General features: G+C 39.8%; 1 protein-coding gene across 2 annotated transcripts in view; it reads left to right on the plus strand.

Moving 5' to 3' along the window:
- Positions 1 to 20,006, plus strand: part of crybg1a (crystallin beta-gamma domain containing 1a) — a 63,132-nt gene that overhangs the window by 29,417 nt on the left and 13,709 nt on the right. For both annotated transcript variants that reach the window (XR_013078152.1, XM_076748680.1), the window contains exons 3-11: positions 3,784 to 5,222; positions 6,852 to 7,951; positions 8,783 to 12,555; positions 12,971 to 13,009; positions 13,113 to 13,231; positions 13,858 to 14,035; positions 14,612 to 14,751; positions 15,900 to 16,026; positions 16,118 to 16,153. Coding sequence is in view for 1 of the 2 variants with exons in the window: in XM_076748680.1 (XP_076604795.1) it covers positions 3,784 to 5,222; positions 6,852 to 7,951; positions 8,783 to 12,555; positions 12,971 to 13,009; positions 13,113 to 13,231; positions 13,858 to 14,035; positions 14,612 to 14,751; positions 15,900 to 16,026; positions 16,118 to 16,153 (6,951 nt within the window). In the remaining variant the exon portion in view is untranslated. The remainder of the gene's footprint in view (positions 1 to 3,783; positions 5,223 to 6,851; positions 7,952 to 8,782; positions 12,556 to 12,970; positions 13,010 to 13,112; positions 13,232 to 13,857; positions 14,036 to 14,611; positions 14,752 to 15,899; positions 16,027 to 16,117; positions 16,154 to 20,006) is intronic.

The raw sequence follows: 20,006 nt of genomic DNA on the forward strand, positions 1-20,006 counted from the left end.
CTGGCAGCATGCTCATGCTGCCAGGCTGCTTAAGACAGGCAGGTGATCAGTCGAGATGCAGCTCAGGTGCAACGAAAGGTAACAGCCGCCGCCAGGTCACACCTCCACTACAGGCAAGGAGGGAGAGAGAGATGTTAAAAATAAGCAAATGTAAACAGACTGGAGAAATGAAATACGGACACAAATCATAACAATCAGAAGAGGAAGAGGGTGGGGCAACATACACTATAGAAGTATGTTTTGTGTTCATGTTTACTCAACACTGAACAGAAGACACAGCTTAAGTAAGAATAGTATGTAAAAATAATTACCTTTCTGCAGCTGTAGCAATCAGTATCTTGTGCAGGTTCCATATTTATCAGAAAGCTAGCTCAAGGATATGGCCATGCTTAGCATTCCTTTCAAGTTTATTCTTTGACCAGCTGCACAACTCCATGACATCATCAAATTCAGACCTAAATTTGTGACTGTACGGGACAGTAAATGCTCACTGAAAGACAGTGGCATTGTTAGGATCTCTTGGGGCTCCAAGCAAGAAATCTCTGGGGCCCCCACCCCACGCGTGCACGACACAAAAATTTTGTTTTTGCACACATAAATGCACAATTTCTGGGACATTTGAGATGAATACTGAAAAAATAGATTAGTGGTTCTCAAAATGAGGTCCAGGGACCAACAGAGATCCCTGAAAGCCCAGGCCTATCAATAATCGTTGTTGTAAATAAGTGGCGGAGGCCCCCCTAGTGGCTGGGGGCTCCAAGCAACTGCCTGGCTTGCCAGGCCCTGCTGAAAGACTAGCCTTTCAGAGGTGACTGAAATAACATTTTTAGAGGCTGTAAATGTGTAATGCTATGGGATCTCATTGTCCTTGGGCTATTTTCCATAGACTGAAACCTGTTAAACCTGTCTCAATGATATTTGTGTCAGTTGGAGTCATTAAGAAGTGATGCGCCAGTATGTTCCCATGTTTATTAAATGTTTTAAGGAATTTCAGTGCATCATATTTATAGTGTATAACAGAGAGACATTAAATTTCTTTGGGTTTATAGTGAGAAAAAAATTGACCTGCTCTGTTTACCCTCTTGCAGTCTGAAATTTCCAGTGCTGGCAGTATTTAACTGATCAAGTGTGTGCCTTTATTATTATCTGCTGCTGACATGAGATAATGAAACAGTGCTTTGGCTGACAGATAAGGAAGTGCTCCATCATGCACACAGATACTGTTATCTCCACCTACTTGACTTTTGTCATTGCTATGAGTAAATAGCAATGAGTAAATACAAGGGCAATACTCAGTGGAGGGGTAATACTAGGAGAAGACAGTTGGCCATTCAAGACTTAAAAATACGCTGGACAAAACATACTCAATTTATGCTCATGTTGCTTCAACACCGTTGATTTGTGAGTCAAAACAGCCTGGAGGTACAGTATTATTGCTTTTACTACATATTAAAGCAAAAGCAATATTTGAGCCAAGCGCAGCCATTCACTTTCTGTGTTTTATTCTATTTAGACATGAACTGGAAAACCCAGCCACAGACTGTCTGTACCTGCTGTTTGCTCAGTTAAATTATGTTAATGTTTCGATGCACTGAACAGTGTGTTGAAACAGGTGTTTACCTTTGAAAAAGGGCGAAAGTGCAGAAAGCATTCAGATTTAGCTCTAAGTGCAGTTAAGATAATGCAAACTGGCATGCACATGTATTTACACTCATACAGTGCTGGATCATTGCACCTTTGACCCATTTCACTGTGTAGTTCCTGAATGATAAGTTCAATGAGTCTGGACTGATACAAACTGAATTTTTCTTAAATAAAGCCACAGTAGATAACAGATGTCCTATTGATTTACCCAGATTTAGAATGAGGAAGGGTGGAGTTTTCTCCTGCAGGTCTGTCCACACCTTTTTAATTTCACCAGATTGTGAATTTTTTTCCCCATGTGATCCATCTTCCACAATCATTTTTTTCACACCCTGGCTACAATGCAAATGGATTTGCCCTGAAGTCAGACACTGGGGCACTTAACTGAAGACACACACACGTCATTGCAGCCAGTACTGCTTTTCTAGTTATAAGAGAAGAGTGACTATTTTATTTTCTATGCAGTCTGTTAAACAGGTAGGATACTGGCTTTCGTATTTAACTTTATAAGTACCTTTGTAACAACTTAGTTTAAAGATGATCATTATGTCTTCTAACAGACATACATTTTAACTTCTGTCATCTGTTCATTTAACGATCTAAGCATTAATTAGGCACAGAACTCCAAAGGAATTGAATAGTTTAGACTCCAGGAAATCAAAATGGTATGTAACTGTTGTTTTTACTTTATTGATCCTACTTCTTGTCTTAACATGTGCACTTTATAATGTAGATACAGTTAGTCACGGTTTGCAATATGTTTTATGTTGGCATGGAATTTTCCTTTGTGTCAGGTCTTCTTGGCTGTGATATAAATCCTGTCCATGTATAATAATAATAATAATAATAATAATAATAATAATAAGTCCATGTCAGCACTGAAATGTGGCTCAGAACTAAATAAACAAACATATGGAAGTCAGTGCTGTATCCTATGTTAATTCCTAACATAGTTCTCATTAATTATTAGGCATTTTTTGAACCTAAACCTGTGTAGTTTGACTTCAGTATTGTACTGTTTATGTACAGTTAGTAGCTATGATATCTTAGATGACCTTTGAACTGAACATCAGAGAAGTTATGTATCGGTCTAGTTAGTCATTAGTCATTCCACTCCAGCCTGATGTTTTACCAATGTGTTGTTACTTTCACCAGGGTGTCTGCATTTAGCCAGTTCAGCTTGGTTTAGTTTTGAGCTGTTTTACAGATTTTAATAGACTCTGTACTTGGAACTCTTGTAATAGGCATCCGAAAGTCATTAGATGAATAACTAAAGTAATTATTGGTTAAATTTTTTAGGGCTGACCTTTTAATTGTCATCTTGAAAAAATAAATAGCCTGAAAAGGCAAATGCAAAGATGACAAATACTAATAAAAGACAAAGACATTGTGTGTGTGTGCGTGTGTGTGTGCGTGTGTGTGTGTGTGTGTGTGTGTGTGTGTGTGTGTGTGTGTGTGTGTGTGTGACTCAAAAACAATATATTAAAAAACAAAAGATTTAGTTAAAAAAATGCATTTTGAGTATTATTGTTGAGATATGTACATGATTTCTGTAATCATAATTAAGTTCTTAGTTTCAAAGCAGAAATACTTAAAAACTGAATTTAAGATATATATGATATGTTGGTGTTCTATACTAATATAAGAAATACAAATTCTAGTTCCAAAACTTTTTTTTTAACTCTGCAAGAATTTTTTTCTGTCAAACATTTTTTCATGTTCCTGCTGACTAATAGATTATATTTAGCTTGTCGATATATGTATGTATATATAGTTTTTAGTTATATAGTTTACATAGTATGTTGCTGTTTAGTTAAGCATGTTCTTACATGTTCTCCAACTCTTTTTTGATCTGATACATCTAAATCTTGTCCTGTATCTAAAATGTTATATAAACTTTAATTTAATTTGTTAGTTCATAGTTTTTCCAAATATATTGAGTGGATGCAAGCCATTTATTGACTTGCCAGTAAAGTCAAGATTGTAAATAGCCTCTAACCTGGAGGTATCTAACAAAAATGTGGTCATTCACATTTTAACTGCAGTTTGTCAAATGAAATTTATGGTAAATTATGTTAATTTTTCTCTCCACCTCTGTATCTTTACATTTCTGCCTGCTTTTTGTCTGTCCTCTTTCAGAATTCAGAGGAAAAGAGGGGAGTGTTGCATCGCCTCAGCAATTTCTTCAACTCCAGGAGAAAGAAGAGCAATAGTAGGCAGCATTCAGATGCCCCTACTCATGCAAGTACCCCAACATCCCCCTTATCTTCATGTTCACTTCAGTCGCAAGGGGAGGATGGGCTAAAGACTCCAACTACTACTCGAAAAGACAATGAGCTGACAGTGCCTCATTATGCAGAGACCAGAGCTGTAACAGAGTGTGGTGAGACCCTCAGCCAAAGCTCCAATTGCAGTGGCTCAAGCATGGCTTCTATGCTGACACCTGAAGCAGAGCTCCCATTTGCAGATAGCAATAGCAGTGGCCATAGCAGTGTGAGGCAGGTGCATGTGTGCAGGGTCAGCACAGCCAGCAGTGAAAGGAATTCTGGGAATTTGACACCCACCACTTCAGATCTTGCAACCACCATTCATCCAAGTGCTGATTGTAGTTCAGAACCAGGCTTTGCAGAGTCAGTGGTGGAGGAAGTAAGCAAGAGGCTGCAGGTGAGCTTGGAAGAAAGTAACCTGAAGAATACAGAGGATACCAGTGAGGATAATGCAGTTAACCAGACCACCCTTTCAGCATTTCAAGTCCTGCTTTCCAAGACAGCTGAGGCCCCAGAGTTACCTAACCAAATCTCTATAAGCTTAGCATCAAAGACAACATCAGTAAAAGACAAGGGACACAGCACTGTCCTCAGAAGAATAACTTTCGGCTCTCACTTGTCCGCTTCACACCTCATCAAGACTCAACAGGAAGATGAAGATTCTCCAGACATATCATGGGAACACTCAGGAGCCAAGAAGAGGGCTCAGGTATTCTCTTGGGAAACTGCAGCTGCGGCATGGGGCCCTTCATCTGAGAAAGAGCAAATATCCAGAGGTGATTCTCCTGTCCAACTCCACAAAGCCATATGGGTGGAAACAACATTGGGACAGGAGGAGGAAGGGGAGAGGGAGGGGCAGAAAGAGAACTGTGTAATGAAAGAATGGGAAGAGGGCTTCAGAGCAGACTCGCCTCCTGTGCTGGCTATACCTGTCACAGTAATTCCTGAGGATGACTCAGTCACTCAGGGCACTGCCAACAACCCTTCTACTTGCTCAGAGACTTTACCATCCAGCTCACCAGAATCAGCCATCGCCTTTGTACTGTCTGCAGGGGAGATCCAAACAACCTCTCTACGGCCAGATGGGCCTGACACTGGCAGGTGCTCAAAGCAAAGTTCACTTCAGGAGAAACACAAATCTAGAGAAGTCCGTGTTACACGTAAGACTGTGAATCTGCCTTCAAAACACAAGGTTTTCATCCAGAAGGTGCATGTTAACCTGGAACCAAGTTTGGATGGGAACAAATCAGATGGAGAAGAATACAGCAGAGATTCAGCTTCAGAGACCTCAGACACAACACAAACAAAAGTGTGAGTATCTTTCTATTATGATTTTCTGTGGTTAGTCCCTTCCCTTTGATCGTGGGAGAAAGAGACAGCAGAGGAACTAAAGAGAACTAAGCCTGCATGCAACCTGAGCTTTGAGTTCCCATGCTCCATTGTACCAGAGGAGAACAATTCAGGCTAAACCCGTACTGAGGCCCTGACATATAAGTATACAGTATATCTAATCATACAAAAACAGTGACATATTTTCTATAACATACTTAAAATTCCTGAAAAGTATTTGAAAAAAAAAAAAAAAAACAGGATAATTTTTCCTTTTGCCAAGTTTCAGTTGATATGAAGGTCACCGTTGCTGTGTTTGTCTGTATCTTCACTGCCAGGATAGGTTATTCATTACAAAACTGCCTGTACACTGTTTGATTTTAGGGTTACATGGTTACACTTAACTGACACATTCCTGTAGATAAATGGCATAACACACATACAAAATGATTTATAGTTTCAGAATAACTGCAGGGTGATTCTTTTACATAGCTGAAGTTTGACCATACAGAGTTTTAACAGTATTTTCTATTTTGCTTTTGTTTTTGAAATGGAACACGTCTCCAGTTTAAACTCTTTTAGACATCCAGTGTGTAGGATTTAGTAGCATCGAGTGGTGATGTTGCAGACTGTAACCAACTGAATACCCCTCCCCACACCCATCCCTTTCCAAACATGTAGGAGGAGCTATGATGGCCTTCAGGTTGCATTAAAATGCAACAGGCCCTCTCGCGAACCAGTGTTTGGTTTGCCTGTTCTGGCCTGCTGTAGAAACATGGTGGTGCAATGTGGTGGGCTCCGTGAAAAAGGACTCACTCTCTATGTAGGTATAAAGAGCTCATTCCAAGGTAATGAAAACACAATGATTATTATTTTTAGGTGATTATACATACACTATTGAAAAAATAATTTTTAATATTATATCCCAATTTCTGACAATAGGCTCCCCTAAATCCTACACACTGGACCCTTAAGACATAAAGAAAAAAGCACAATGTAAAAGTAAAGGAACACTTTGATATTTTGGGAAATACTTTTTTTCACTATCTTTCTGAGAGTTAGATGAAAAGATTGACATCACTCCCACATCTGTACACTAAATATGTAGCCACAATGAGCAGCTAGTTAACTTAACTTAGCATAAAGACTGGAAACAGAGGGAAACAGCTAGCATGGCTCCATCAAAAGTGAACAAACTCTGCCTTCCAGCACCTCAAAAGCTCACTAATTAATGTTTTATCTTGTTTGTTTCATCTGTATAAAAAACATAGTGGGGCTATGTGGTGTTACGGAATAGCGAAAGTTTTTACACTTTGCTTTTTGTACGGATTTAGCAAAAAAGATTTAGAGGTGCTGGTAGGCAGATATGGTTAACTTTTGATGGAGCAATGCAAACAGTTTCTAACTCTCTTTACGAGAACTTAAGTAACCAGCTGCTGGCTCCATCTATATGTTTTCTGTTGAAGAGAGTGGTGTCGATTTTGTCATCTAACTTAGGGCAAAGAAGTGAAGTGTATTCCCCCAAAAAAACTATTTTACTTTAAACTATATGTATTTTTTTATATTTTACTTGCATGTAGTTTACTACTCTCTCTCTCTCTCTCTCTTCAGACTGTCAAGCTTCCAAAGCAAAATTGTGGAACTCAAAGAAGCCGACCTTGAGCCATTTCCAACAACAGATGAGATTACACATTCTGACACAAATACTTCTGAACCCCTAGTTGAATTAAAAACAGACTCTGAGGGCTCTGAGTTTGATGATACCGCTGCATCCTCTCACATGTATAGAACAAAGTCACAGGTGGTGGAGTCTGGGGTAAGAGGTCAAGGGACTATCCAGGCTACACCCTCTAAACTAAGGGTGAAATCAGCACCAGAAAGTCAGCATACCACAGCAAGTGGGGCAAAGACCACATCCTCAGCATCTGGCAGCAAGGCCAAAAATGTGACAGCAAAAGATAATGCCTCCACAGAGAGCACAATAGTGCGAACTTCCAGTGATATGCCACCACACAGGGAACATAGCAATGATAAAGCAGTTTCTGTGTTACCAACATTTAAAGACCAATGCACCAGTGGTGTCTCACGTGCAACAGGTTCAAAGTCTAAAATCCCCAAAAGGTCAGGATCAGATCCTGAGGTGAAATCATCAGTGACACCAGATAAAATGTCAGTGATTGATGCCTCTTCTAAACTGCAGAAACAACCCAGAACCAAAGAATCTTTGAAATCTTCATTCACTACAACCAAAACTGTCAGGAAACCGAGTTTTGTAGAAGCCAAGGGAGGGAAAGCTCTGTCAGGAGACATTTCTCCCACAAAAACAACACACAATACGGGAAAGAGGCATATTAAAGAAAAATCAGATGAGCACAGTGGCATGGAGAAAGACACCAAGGAGACTAATATTAAAACAGGACGCCCAACTGAAAGGAAGAGCCTAGACGTCAAAAAACAAGGGCAAAACCATCTGGAGAATAATGCATCCTTGGCATCAAATAGTCAGTTGTCCATTTCATCTCCAACAACAAAGAGGAACATTGAGATAACTGAAACAAGTGGCACTAACTATAGAAAAATCACATCCAGTCTGACAGACTCAGATAGACCAAAGGCAGTTCAGAAGCAGAGTCTAGAGAAGCAAGAAGTAACTCCTGGTGAGAGATCTGGTAATGAGACACCACTTCCACTCCCTGAAAGTCCCAAGAAAGGTAAGATAATGTGATCACAACATGTTATATGCTAGACAGTAAATCACTCAGTTCCCATGCTTTTTTTCACAGATAGTGAATGAAAGATCATGTAAACATAGTTCATTCTAAGGTTTGAAAATTGGCCATGTGTCAAAAAGGAATAGTTCAATATTTTGTGAAATTGATTTCTTCTGGAGAATTAAAATATTGATATCACTTACCTGTGTACTAAATATGGAGCACTGCCAACAGCTGGTTAACTTAGCTTAGCACAAAGATTTGAAGCAGGAGGAAACAACTAGCCTGGCTTTGTCCAAACATAACAAAAAATGCCTGCACCTCTAAAGCTTTAGCATGTTATATTGTAATAATAATAACAATAATAATAATAAGAAGAAGAAGAAGAATAAACATGTTATATCTTGTTTCTTTAATTTGCACAGAAACTGTGCTTGTCTTATAGTCCTGTGCATAACCACCCATAAAACACAATATTTTGTTCTTAGACTTTTGTTTTTGTAAGGATTAAACAAATAACATATAACATGTTGATTAGTGAGCTTTAGAGGTGCTGGTAGGCAGATGTTGGTACCTTTGGATATAGCTGGGCTCCAGCTTCATATTAACTATACAAGTGGGGGAATATCATCAATCCTCTCATCAAACCCTCAGCAACAAAGCAAATAATCTTATTTAGGAACTATTCCTTTAACGTAATGACATTTATTGTCATTTGAGACTGGAATTGTTTGTTGTTTTGTGTTTTGGGGGGTTCATTAAACTTGTTTGTGTGTGTGTGTGTGTGTGTGTGTGTGTGTGTGTGTGTGTGTGTGTGTGTGTGTTCAACAGAAAGCATCTTCTTGAAAAGACCATCCAAACACCTCTCTAAAAGGAGCATCAGTCATAAAGAGATTGATACCATCTCTCCACCTCACACAGAGCAAGAGAAAATGGTCTCATCGAGGCTCTCCAAAGAAAAAGACATCAAAAATACACTAAAGGATTCAGCTGATCTGTCATCATCTGCAAGCAAGCTTCCTACAAAAGGTCAAAGAAGCTCCAACAAAGTAAACTCCAAAAACAATTTTCCTCCTGAAAATTCTCCAAGCACATCTACATCTAGGTGGGAGCACTCAAAAACAAACACAGAGACATCTGTCAAAGCATCTGAAAGTGTCATGACAGATCAAGTGAAGAATAGTGGTGACATATTTAAATTCACATCTCTGTCTACAGAGGAAGAATATAATCAGTCCAATATCAGTGAGATCAAACTGAAAGGAAAAAAGACAAAGGAATTAGAGGAGAGCATAACCAGTCCTACAACTGAAGATATATCAAAAATCCAACCAGTTCAAAAAAACAATGCTATTATTACAGAGGAGAAGGTTACACCAGTCACAGACCCAAGAGCTGAGGTATTTCCTAGGAGTGAGGCTGTCAAGGCAAGTCCTTCTCCACCTGAAAATGTATGTCACATTCAAAGGTACAACACCACACAGGAGCCAAATATTTGTCCAGAAGATGTAACAGAGAAAGACATTGTAGAGACAACCCAGCCAATACACAACATAAAGCCAGATTTAATCCAGGAAAAAGACTTCTCAGAACCAAATTCTGCAGTGTTGGTTCAGGACACAATACCGGCTCATGAGGATGTAACTGATATGTCAGCCAAACCTGTTTTGGTTGACAGTATTCACTGCGACATAACAACCTTCTCTGATCAGGACAGCATTATGCCTGGTAGTGATTGCTTTAAAAAAACAAACAAGGTAACCTCCAATGAATACAATACCAGAAATAGTCTTCCTGCTAATTTGGCCTCAAAAGACCAAGATGCGGAGCCAAAAGATGCATTTTTACCCACTTCCATCACCATTTCAGTTGATTCTAACCTCACCAGTAAAGAGCAGCAAAAGGATTTATTGAAGGATCAAATCACAAATATCATTCTTGAAAATGATAGATTCAACAGAAATTTTGTTAAATCTTTCGAGGTAGAGGAGAAAAGTAAAGAGGAAAAACCAGTAGAGGCTTTGGACATTCAAACAGAGACTGTGACTGTTTGTGACTTGCTCAAGAATGTTGGAAATCAGCTGCACAAAGAGCCTCTTTTACTGGCTAGAGAATTTGAAAGACAGGAGAAAGACTCAAAACCAAATGAAAGGCTGAATGATGCAGTGGTGGAAATCACTGACTCACAGAACAGTTGCAAAAAGGAGCTCAAGGGTGTAACTATTGAGGATGAAGAGAAAGTCATTACAAAACCAGAGACACCAACACATCTATCGTCAGATGAGAAATGTTTACAGCCTGACTCAGAGGAGGAACCACAGATGGTAGTTACAGATGCCCTTCAAGAGAAGAACACAGAGGCAGAGCAATCAAAAAGTGCACTCCATGAAAATACAGCCATTGTGGTCAATACAAAGCAGGAATATGGGATAAAAGAAAATGCAGAAAGTGTTAATAAGGAAGGAGATCAGCAGATGAAGGCAACAACAGTGAAAAATGAACAGAAACCCATAGAATTTCTAACCAAAAATGAGGAGGTCAGGGATAATGACTCATATCAGGAGAATAATCACACAGATGTTGTAAAGGAAAGGCAGACTCAAGAACTAAATGACTGGAGCACAAAATCTCAGAGATCTGAAGGCACTAATGAAGAGAGTGTCACAGGGACATTTGGTAGGAATTTACTAAATGAGTTTTTAAATGAGACTGCTGACACTGAAGTTAGTAGCCACAAGGACCAGATGAGCTCAATTGCTAAAGACCAAGATGAGGACATTAAAAAGACTGAGGAAAATACTTATATATCAGTGCAATTCAAATATCCAAATGCTAACCTAGAACAGCAAACTGAAACAGAAAAAGCTCCAGAGAAGACAACAGAAAGCCAACTTTTACAAAGGGATGTAACCCAGAGTGCTGGAGGTGCTAAAGGAGAGACTGAAACCAAGGATTCATCAATAAAATGTTTGGTGAATGAGACTGCAAATATGAGTGCTAATAGTGAAGTTAGTATCCAGCAAGATCAGAAATCCATAATTGGTAGAGACCAAGATGACGGCATTACAAAACCAAAGAAAATCAAATCAATGAAATATAAATACCCAAATACTAACCGAGAACAGGAACCAAAGACTGTGACAAAAGAATCTCTAAAGATGACAGATCCCCAATTACCTGAAAAGTCAAGTATTTTCTCAACTGAAAGAGCAGTTAGCAAGACTGATAAACAGGAAGAAAAAAGCCTTGTTAAAAAGGGTGATGAAGTTAGAAATAAAGTGACACAGCAGGAGGTTCAGCAGATGAAAGCATCAAAGATAGATGCCAAGCAAGAGTTAGAACCAATTTTTGTAAAAGATGAATCTGGCAAAAAAAGTGGTGGAGAACAAAAAGACAAGCACACTGTTGTTCTTGATAATGTCCTTAATAGTACCCATGCTGAGAAGAATGACGAGGAAAACAAAGAAAAATCAAAAATAGATAGTTGTTTGAAACAGGAACCACAGACCTTAAGAGAAGAGAAAACCATAAACCTCACTAATCCACAAAAACCTGCAAAGCAAACACTCTATGACAGTTTTTCATTTCTCTCAACCACAGTGAAACCATTCATTCCGTCTCAAAGTCTTCAGCTAAAGAAAGAATCCCCATCTAGCTGGTTAAATGTGGAACATCATCAAAAACAGAAGAGGGAATATAAAAGACTAGATGCTTCAGCCAGCGAGGATGAATCTCTTGAGCCTGATGACTTTGATGATTTTATCAGGAGCATTAAGGTGGGCAGCATTCCCTTTTCACTACCTCCAAAGAGGCATATCCACAAAAAGTCCCCATCTCCAAATTTTGCCATGCCAGCTATCAAGGAGGACTATTTTGAGAGAACGTTTGATCCAGAGGAATTCCAATTCGGTTTAAGGAAAAAGAGCAAAATTTGTAGGGATCCTTCCCCAGCTATGGTGCTTAAACAAAAAGCAGCTAATAGAAAAGGACGTACCATGGAAAAACGTTCAAAGGATAATGCCTTACACACAGCTAAAGACCAAATGAAATCACTTGATGAGGTGGAAGGAAAAGATGGAGTCAAAAAGGGGACAAATACTGATGCAAGAAACGAAGAGCAACAAAACAATGGAGAAGGGCCTGGGAAACCGATGTCACGACTTGGAAGGATATCTATTCTCTCCAGCTTATTAAGTTCTGCTAGGTCCTCCAGGAAGCCAAAAGAGGAATCTACCTCCACCTCAAATAGCACACTTTCGTCTCATGGCTTGGATGAAGGCCTACTTGTTGGTGATGATATAGGTATAGTCAGTGAGTCAGCAGTCAGCCCCTCGTCTCCACCTCCTCTGCCCTTGTTGTCAGAGACAAAGCTGCCTGATCATTTTGAGAAATATCTCAAGAGGAACAGAAGAGAATCTGAGGCCTACCAGGACCCTAAACAGATGATTAAAACTAAGCTGAATCATAAGGGGAGTCCTGTGACAGACAAGGCCTCAATAGCAGGAACACCTAATGTGGGCCTGAGGGGGCCTGCAGGACTGCCGCAAACTACCCACTATAGCCAGCAGACTTCCCAAAATGGACTTTCTCCTTCGAAGACTAGGGTAGGTATTTCAGTATTTAAATGATGGGCTTCAATGATTGTGGTTTCAGATTAGTATTTACTGTCTTAAGATAAAGAAGTAACACCCTAAAGCCTGAATGGGTTTGGACCTGCTTGGCTTTTAGACAATGCACTGGCGTAGTGTATTTCCATGATGATGTGTCTCAATTTACCATAATTGGTAGTGTTAAATAACATTTAACACTGTTAAAGTGTATTAAAGTGTTAAATAACATCTAGTTTAAATGACCACATTTGGAACATAACAATAGTGAGAAATGTTTCTTATTTCTACAAATAAATTGGTTCTCAAGAGGCTAACGAAGGGGCTAAGTTAGCTGTACTGTTTGGAGGATTAAAGTCTTTTTTAAAGCAGACGTTGAAGTTCATAATCAGAATATTACATTTTCTTTCAGATACCTGCAGCAAGAGGGTTCTACAAAAGGCCTGGAAAGGTATGATCAAATGTTATTTACTTGAATGTTTGATAATTTTTTGTGTCAGTAATACATTGTTTGGTGCAATATATTTTAATGAAATGTCTAAATCTTCATCCAGATTGTCATACATGAACTTGCGCAGTTTGGAGGGGAAGTGTTTGAACTCTACTGTGATGCAGAGGATGCCACCACAATGAAGCTGTCCTCCGTCATCTCAGTTAGGGTTATCAGAGGATGGTAATGGTCTTTTTCCTAGTCCTTGCAGGTTTAATACGAATGCTGATGATCAAAAGTGTAATTACTAAAACCAAATAGGGTGAGAACATGACTTAATCATTTTCTGTTTTTAATCTAAATAGCTATCCAGATATTACGTCTGCACTTGGCACCTTTACGCTGATCATGTTTCAGAGCCATCCTCCCAGATCCTATCCACTTTTTTTATGGGTATTTTTCACTGTCTGTCCGCTGGTGGGAGTGTGCTCACCTTTGTGTGTGTGTGCGTGCACACATCCCAGCTGAACTGCACGATACAGAGGGCAGAGGAGAATTGTAAATACGACCATGTAGAGACAGAAATGACATGCCGTCACGTAAATAACATATATAACATAAGGCTATTTGGTTTGTTTAATAAAAGGACAAGGTATAGGCCTGTTCTATAGGAAAGGTATCCTTAAATTACTTCTGTGATCTGGCGCTATATAGAAAATTAAATAAAATTAACTTGACCTTCAAGGGGGGCGGGGCGCCCTCCTAATATAATGGTAGGGGAAACACTGAGCCATCTACATAGGTGTTTAATTATCCCATAAGCATGAATAATTCACATTTTTTGATGATATAGTTTTCTTTTTCTTTAGCTGGCTTCTCTATGAGAAACCTGGCTTCCAGGGTCGTATCATTGCCCTTGAGGAGGGTCCTACAGAGCGCATAGTGAATATGTGGGCAGAAGAGGGAAGTCCAACAACTTTAGACCAGATGGGTCTGCCTGTACTAACATCACCTATGGTCATAGGTTCTATCCGATTGGCAGTCAGGGTAAGTACTGATGTGGCCAATGATTGATTCATTTATCGGTTTGTCATACTGCATTCATATTGTTGGAGATATTTGTATGCCCTGTAATTTTGTTTTTCTCCTAGAATTCCACAGAATGCCTTTGCAGGTTTTATAGACCCTGGGGTTCATATGATATCTAGGGAACCTTAGATAGCTTTGGGTATTGAGTATCAGTATTTTTTGATATCAACAAAAATGTGTCCTTCTTATCATATGTCAAAAACTGTCAAATAACAATGACTTGCGCTGATTGCTTACTTAGTTCTTAGTTTAGTATACTTCACTTATTAGTTTATCACACAAGTCTTACCAATTTTAGACTGTATTTTATTTAGGTAGAATTTTCTGTGTGCCTTGTGTTTGATATATTTATTGTATATTTTGTTAAGTTAAAAAAGATTTTGTAAAAAAAATAGAATGTCTGTATAATAAGTTTCAAAAATATTGTGTTGGCACAAGAATTAAAAACGTTTAATGAAAGCCTGCACTATCTGTAAATATGAATTTTCAGATTAATAACTTGAAATTCTTGCGGATTTATTTCATATTTTATAGGACTATAGCATACCCCGAATTGACCTGTTTACAGAGGTAAATGGATCGGGGAGATTGTCATCTTACTGTGATGACACTGTTGAGATTGCCTCCTTTGGGATCCCACAGACCACTGGCTCCATTAAGGTCCATTCTGGAGTGTAAGTTCAGCTGACAGTTATGTGAAAGCCTTTTTTGTATCATTAATTTAAAATCACAGGGGATGTTGCATTGTGGAAACATATTTTGGTGTCATTGTTGGTGGCAACCCTGTTACTAACAAGTAGTTTTAAATAGGGATGAGCGAGTACACCACTATCTGTATCTGTATCTGTATCTGTTCAACCATCTAAATTATCTGTATCCGTATCTGTACTCGGAATGGGCGGGGTCTAAACCGGAAGTGGACATGAAAACGGAAATGGGTGGGGCTTAAATCAGTACATTATTTTACGTCTGAAATTGATATACAATAAAAATATTAATATAGGCTACTTTGTGTGTTCAGCTATATGTGTGTATGTGTGTAAGTGGTCTGTAAAACTGTTTATTTTTTAATGATCTGTGTGAACTTGGTGATTCATGCAAACATCCAATGATGGCAAACAGGGAAATAATATGTCAGCCTTGTTCACTGTATTCTTCTCAAAAGCACCGCGTTCAGTACGAGCAAAGTTTTCCAACTGACTTTATATCACCAGCCAAACTAAGAGCAAGCAGACGATAAAAAAAACAAACCCCAACCGGAGTGGAGGCAGTGACCGACGCAACACGAGCCGTTTTCAGCTCTGTCTTGTCAAATGCACCGCGTACGTTAGGAAACAAGTCGTGAGAACAGAGCAGAGCGTGAAGACAGTCAGTTACCCAATGAGGATTTTCCTTCAGCACGAGCACGGATATTGACGAGTTTTACTCGTATCATGCTCGTACTCGTCAAAAATGCTTTATCCGTACCGGGTACTCATCTGAAACGAGTATCCGGCTTAACCCTAGTTTTAAAGCTCACAGAGTCTATGTGCAGTACCTGTTCTCTGTCTATGAAAGAATGCATGTTGCAGGCTAGAGCTTGTGGTTGACATAGTTTGAACTGCTGCTCATTACTGATGGTTTGTACTTCTAGTTTTTGACTGGCTCATGTGCAGAGAGCAAAAGAACAGTATTATGTCCCTTCATTATGTAACAGGAAAAAACAGATTTGCCTCTACATAGTAGTATGACTAAGTCACTAAATGGCCATTACTGACCTTTCTTACCTCCCCCTTTCTTTTTCTCACTCTCTCTATCCCTTGCTTTGCCTGTGTGTCTGTAGGTGGTTGGTGTACACTGATCCAGGGTTTGGGGGTTTTGTAGGAATGCTGGAAGTGGGGGAGTATCCCTGCCCAGAGACCTGGGGTTTCCATGAGCCCTTCATAGGGTCTCTCAGACCCCTCCGAATGGTATAGTACTTGAAGTATGGATGTATATTTGCACTAAACTGTCATTTTGTCACTTGTCTTGATCTGACGAACGTGTCTCTCTTCATTACAGGGAGCAATAAGGGTGGAGCATCCTGATGAATTCAAGGTTTATTCTGCATTACATTTGCTGTCTCTATCAGTATTTGTTGTTTATAGAAACAACAGACAGACTGAAATGTCAACATAAAGTCTTGTATGTTGTGTTTGTCAACTAGTGTCAGAGAATATTGTTTAGAGGCAAATGATGGTTGAGAAGGGAAACTTAGTTGTGGACATTGAGTGGGTACAACGAATCACAAAAGTTTAGCCCGAGTCATGTTTAACTGATATGATTCGTGATTAATGCCTGGCTCAAATTCACATGAGAAATTCCATCTTGTTTATGCATTCATATTACTAAGGAGCTTTATTAATGGCAAATGAACTGTATTTATATAGTGCTGTTCTAGTCTTAATGACCACTCAAAGTGCTCTACCTCCTGAGCCACTGCCTCCTCATTAATCCATCCCATTAATCAAGTAGGCGATCAACAGAAAATGAACAATTCCTGATAATAATAATTACTGATAATAAAAACCCACAGATTAAGGACATCACTGTGGACTTTTAGAAATTGTGAATAATATTTTTCTAGATTTTTAAACCTTTATAGACTAAATAATTAAATGATTAATTGAGACAAGGCAGAACCACATCAGACTTCTAACAAGTTTTCAAACTTCAAACTTCAAACTTTATTTATTTATATGGCACTTTTCATACTTAAAAAGCAACACAAAGTGCCTCACGGAGGCTAAAAACAACAAAGAAGAAAACCCAGCCCTCCCGTCCCCATAACTACATACAGAAACACATGCACAGACATGCGTGCACGCACACACACACTCGCGCACACACCAAGATAAGGAATAAGCCACCTTTGGGGGCCATCCACACTGAGAAGGCCCCCAGCTCATGACCGGGGAGCACCACCCGAGACCACCCCGACCCAGGCAGACAGGAGGCCCCACACCAAGGTGCAGAGGCCTCCAGCCATCCAGGCCAGAGCCGTCCCCTCAGCAGCGCCCCCATCAGTAGACCAGGAGCAGTTCCCAGTGTGGGGGGCCCCCATGAGGAAACCCTTGACCTAAAAACCAAGGACCCCATGAGGAAACACTGGAGCTAAAAACCAAGGGACTAAGACATAAACATAAAATAAAATAAAATAAAATGAGTAAATGAAATAAATGGCAATTAAACATGTCGTTAAAACATGCAACTAAAATAAGAACAAACAAAGATAAATATGCTAAGAAGCATGATTAAAGGAATAGGATAAATCAAACAAATCAATTGAAAGCCTGATTAAAAAGGTGGGTCTTGAGCCTCTTTTTAAAAACATCAACAGTCTCTGCAGCACTAAGGTTCTCCAGCAGGCTGTTCCACAATCGGGGTCCATAATAACTAAAAGCTGCCTCCCTGTGTGTTTTAGTTCTTACTTTTGGAATGGTTTAGAGGTCAGTACCGGAGGACCTCAGGGTCCGCGAGGGTTGGTAGGGTAAAAGTAGGTAAGATAAATAAGAAGGTCCAAGACCGTTAAGACATTTAAAAACTAATAAAAGAACCTTAAATACTATCCTGAAACGCACGGGGAGCCAATGCAGCGATTTTAAAACTGATGTAATGTGCTCCCGCCCTCTGGTCCTCGTCAGCACTCATGCGGCTGAATTCTGTAGTAATTGAAGATTGGAGATACTCTTTTTGGGAAGACCAGAGAGCAGAGCATTACAGTAATGTAAGCGACAGGAGATAAAAGCATGCATCAGCACCTCCATGCTGGCCTGAGAGAGAAACGGGCGGACCTATCTTTGTTATGTTTTTGATGTGTGGAATAAAAGTAAGCTCAGAGTCAAAAATCACACCCAGATATTTTACAGAATGTGTTGGTTTAAGATCTTGTAGTTTTGGTAAAAGTTTCTCTCTCTGGCCTTCAGGACCAATGACTAAGACCTCTGTTTTGTTCTGGTTGAGCTGAAGGAAATTTTCTGCCATCCATGACTTTATGTCTAAAATGCAGTTAAAAAGGGCATCAATTGGCCCTGTGTCATCAGGAGACACAGCAATGTACAGTTGTGTATCATCAGCATAACTATGGAAGCTGATGCCGTGCCTCCTGATGACGTCCCTGAGGGGAAGCATGTAAAGATTAAAAAGAGCTGGACCTAAAATTGACCGCTGGGGAACCCCACACTTGATCTCATGGGTTCCTGAGGAACATGCATCCCAACTTACAAAGAAGTGTCGGTCAGTGAGGTATGAGATGAACCAGTTAAAAGCAGTACCTGAGAGGCCGACCAGGTGCCTCAGCCTGTCTAATAAAATGCAATGGTCTACTGTATCGAAGACGGTGGTTAGATCCAGTAGTACCAAGACTGTGAGCTTGTGGTTATCTAAGTTGCACCTGATATCGTTTAACATCTTTAAGGGCTGTCTCTGTACTATGGTTCATCCTAAAACCAGACTGATGCCTTTCTAAAATGTTGTTTTTGTTTAAAAAGTCATTTACTTGAAAAAAGTTTTTCTAAAATTTTACTTAAAAAAGGTAAGTTGGATACAGGTCGGTAGTTATTAAGAATGTTGGGGTCTAAATTGCCCTTCTTCAGAAGGGGCTTCACCACCGCCCTTTTAAAGGAGGTGGGGAAGACACCCGTCTGAAGAGAGCAATTCACCATGTATAATAGCTGTTCCTCAAAGAATCCATAGAGTGTTTTAAAAAATGGTGTGGGAATTGGCAGTCTTCGCACAGGGTATTTGTTATTGTCTTATGAGATCTGTTAAAATTACTGTTTGTTAAAAGATCAATGGTGGAGAAGAGAAATTTGGGATTATTTTTGTGGTCAGAGATTAGTTATTTGAAGTGAGAAATTCTTGCCTGTTTAATAGTGCTATTGTAAGTTTTGAGGTGTTGACGTAAAACTTCATAGTGGACTCTTAGTTTTGATTTTCTCCATTTCCTTTCAGCACTCCTGCAGTTTCTTTTCAGTTGCTTAATTTCCTCATTTCTCCACGGAGCTATAGGTTTTTTCTTAATTGTTTTTGTTAAAAGAGGAGCCACTGAGTCCAGCGTTGACTTCAAATTGCTGCTAAAATTGTCAAAGATAAAATCACAGGGTGCTGGTAAAATCTCTGCAGGAGTGCTCTGTAAAATCTGGATAAAATTTACAGCCACTTCAGGAGTTAGGTAGCGTTTCCTCACTGTTCTCACTGGAGCCTCCCGCTGATTAAAACTGGTGATGTTAAAAAACACACGATAGTGGTCAGACACAGCCAGATCCACAACAGAGGACACAACCACGGACAAGCCATAAGTTATGACCAAGTCTAGGGTGTGTCCCCTGTCGTGGGTCGGCTGCGTAACATGCTGTTTAAAATCCAGACAGTTTAAGAGGTTTAAAAATTCTCTGGATACTGGGTCCGAGCTGTTGTCTATGTGTAGATTAAAATCACCAGTTATTAAAATCCTGTTGTTGGTGGTGTGAGTGATTGATAAGAATTCAGAGAATTCGCTGAGATTCATGAGAGGGACGTTAACAAACTCTTCAGGAGACAGAACCCCCGGAAGGCAGCTGGACCGGATTCTGTTTCCCCGTCCACCTTGAAGCTGTGCGCTGATCAGCTGTCTCCAGTGTTCACAGACATTTTTAACACCTCACTGGAGACATGTCACATGCCTGCCTGCTTCAAGTCCTCAATCATCATCCCTGTTCCCAAAAAGCCAAGGACCACAGGACTTAATGACTTCAGACCCGTCACCCTGACCTCTGTGGTCATAAAGTCCTTTGAGCGCCTTGTGCTCTCACACCTCAAAACAGTTTGCCTACAGAGCCAACAGGTCTGTAGATGATGCAGTCAACATGGCCCTCCGCTTCATCCTCCAGCATCTGGACTCCGCAGGAACCTATGCTAGGATCCTGTTTGT

Source organism: Chaetodon auriga, chromosome 14, assembly GCF_051107435.1.
Source record: "Chaetodon auriga isolate fChaAug3 chromosome 14, fChaAug3.hap1, whole genome shotgun sequence".
Lineage (NCBI taxonomy): Eukaryota > Metazoa > Chordata > Actinopteri > Chaetodontiformes > Chaetodontidae > Chaetodon > Chaetodon auriga.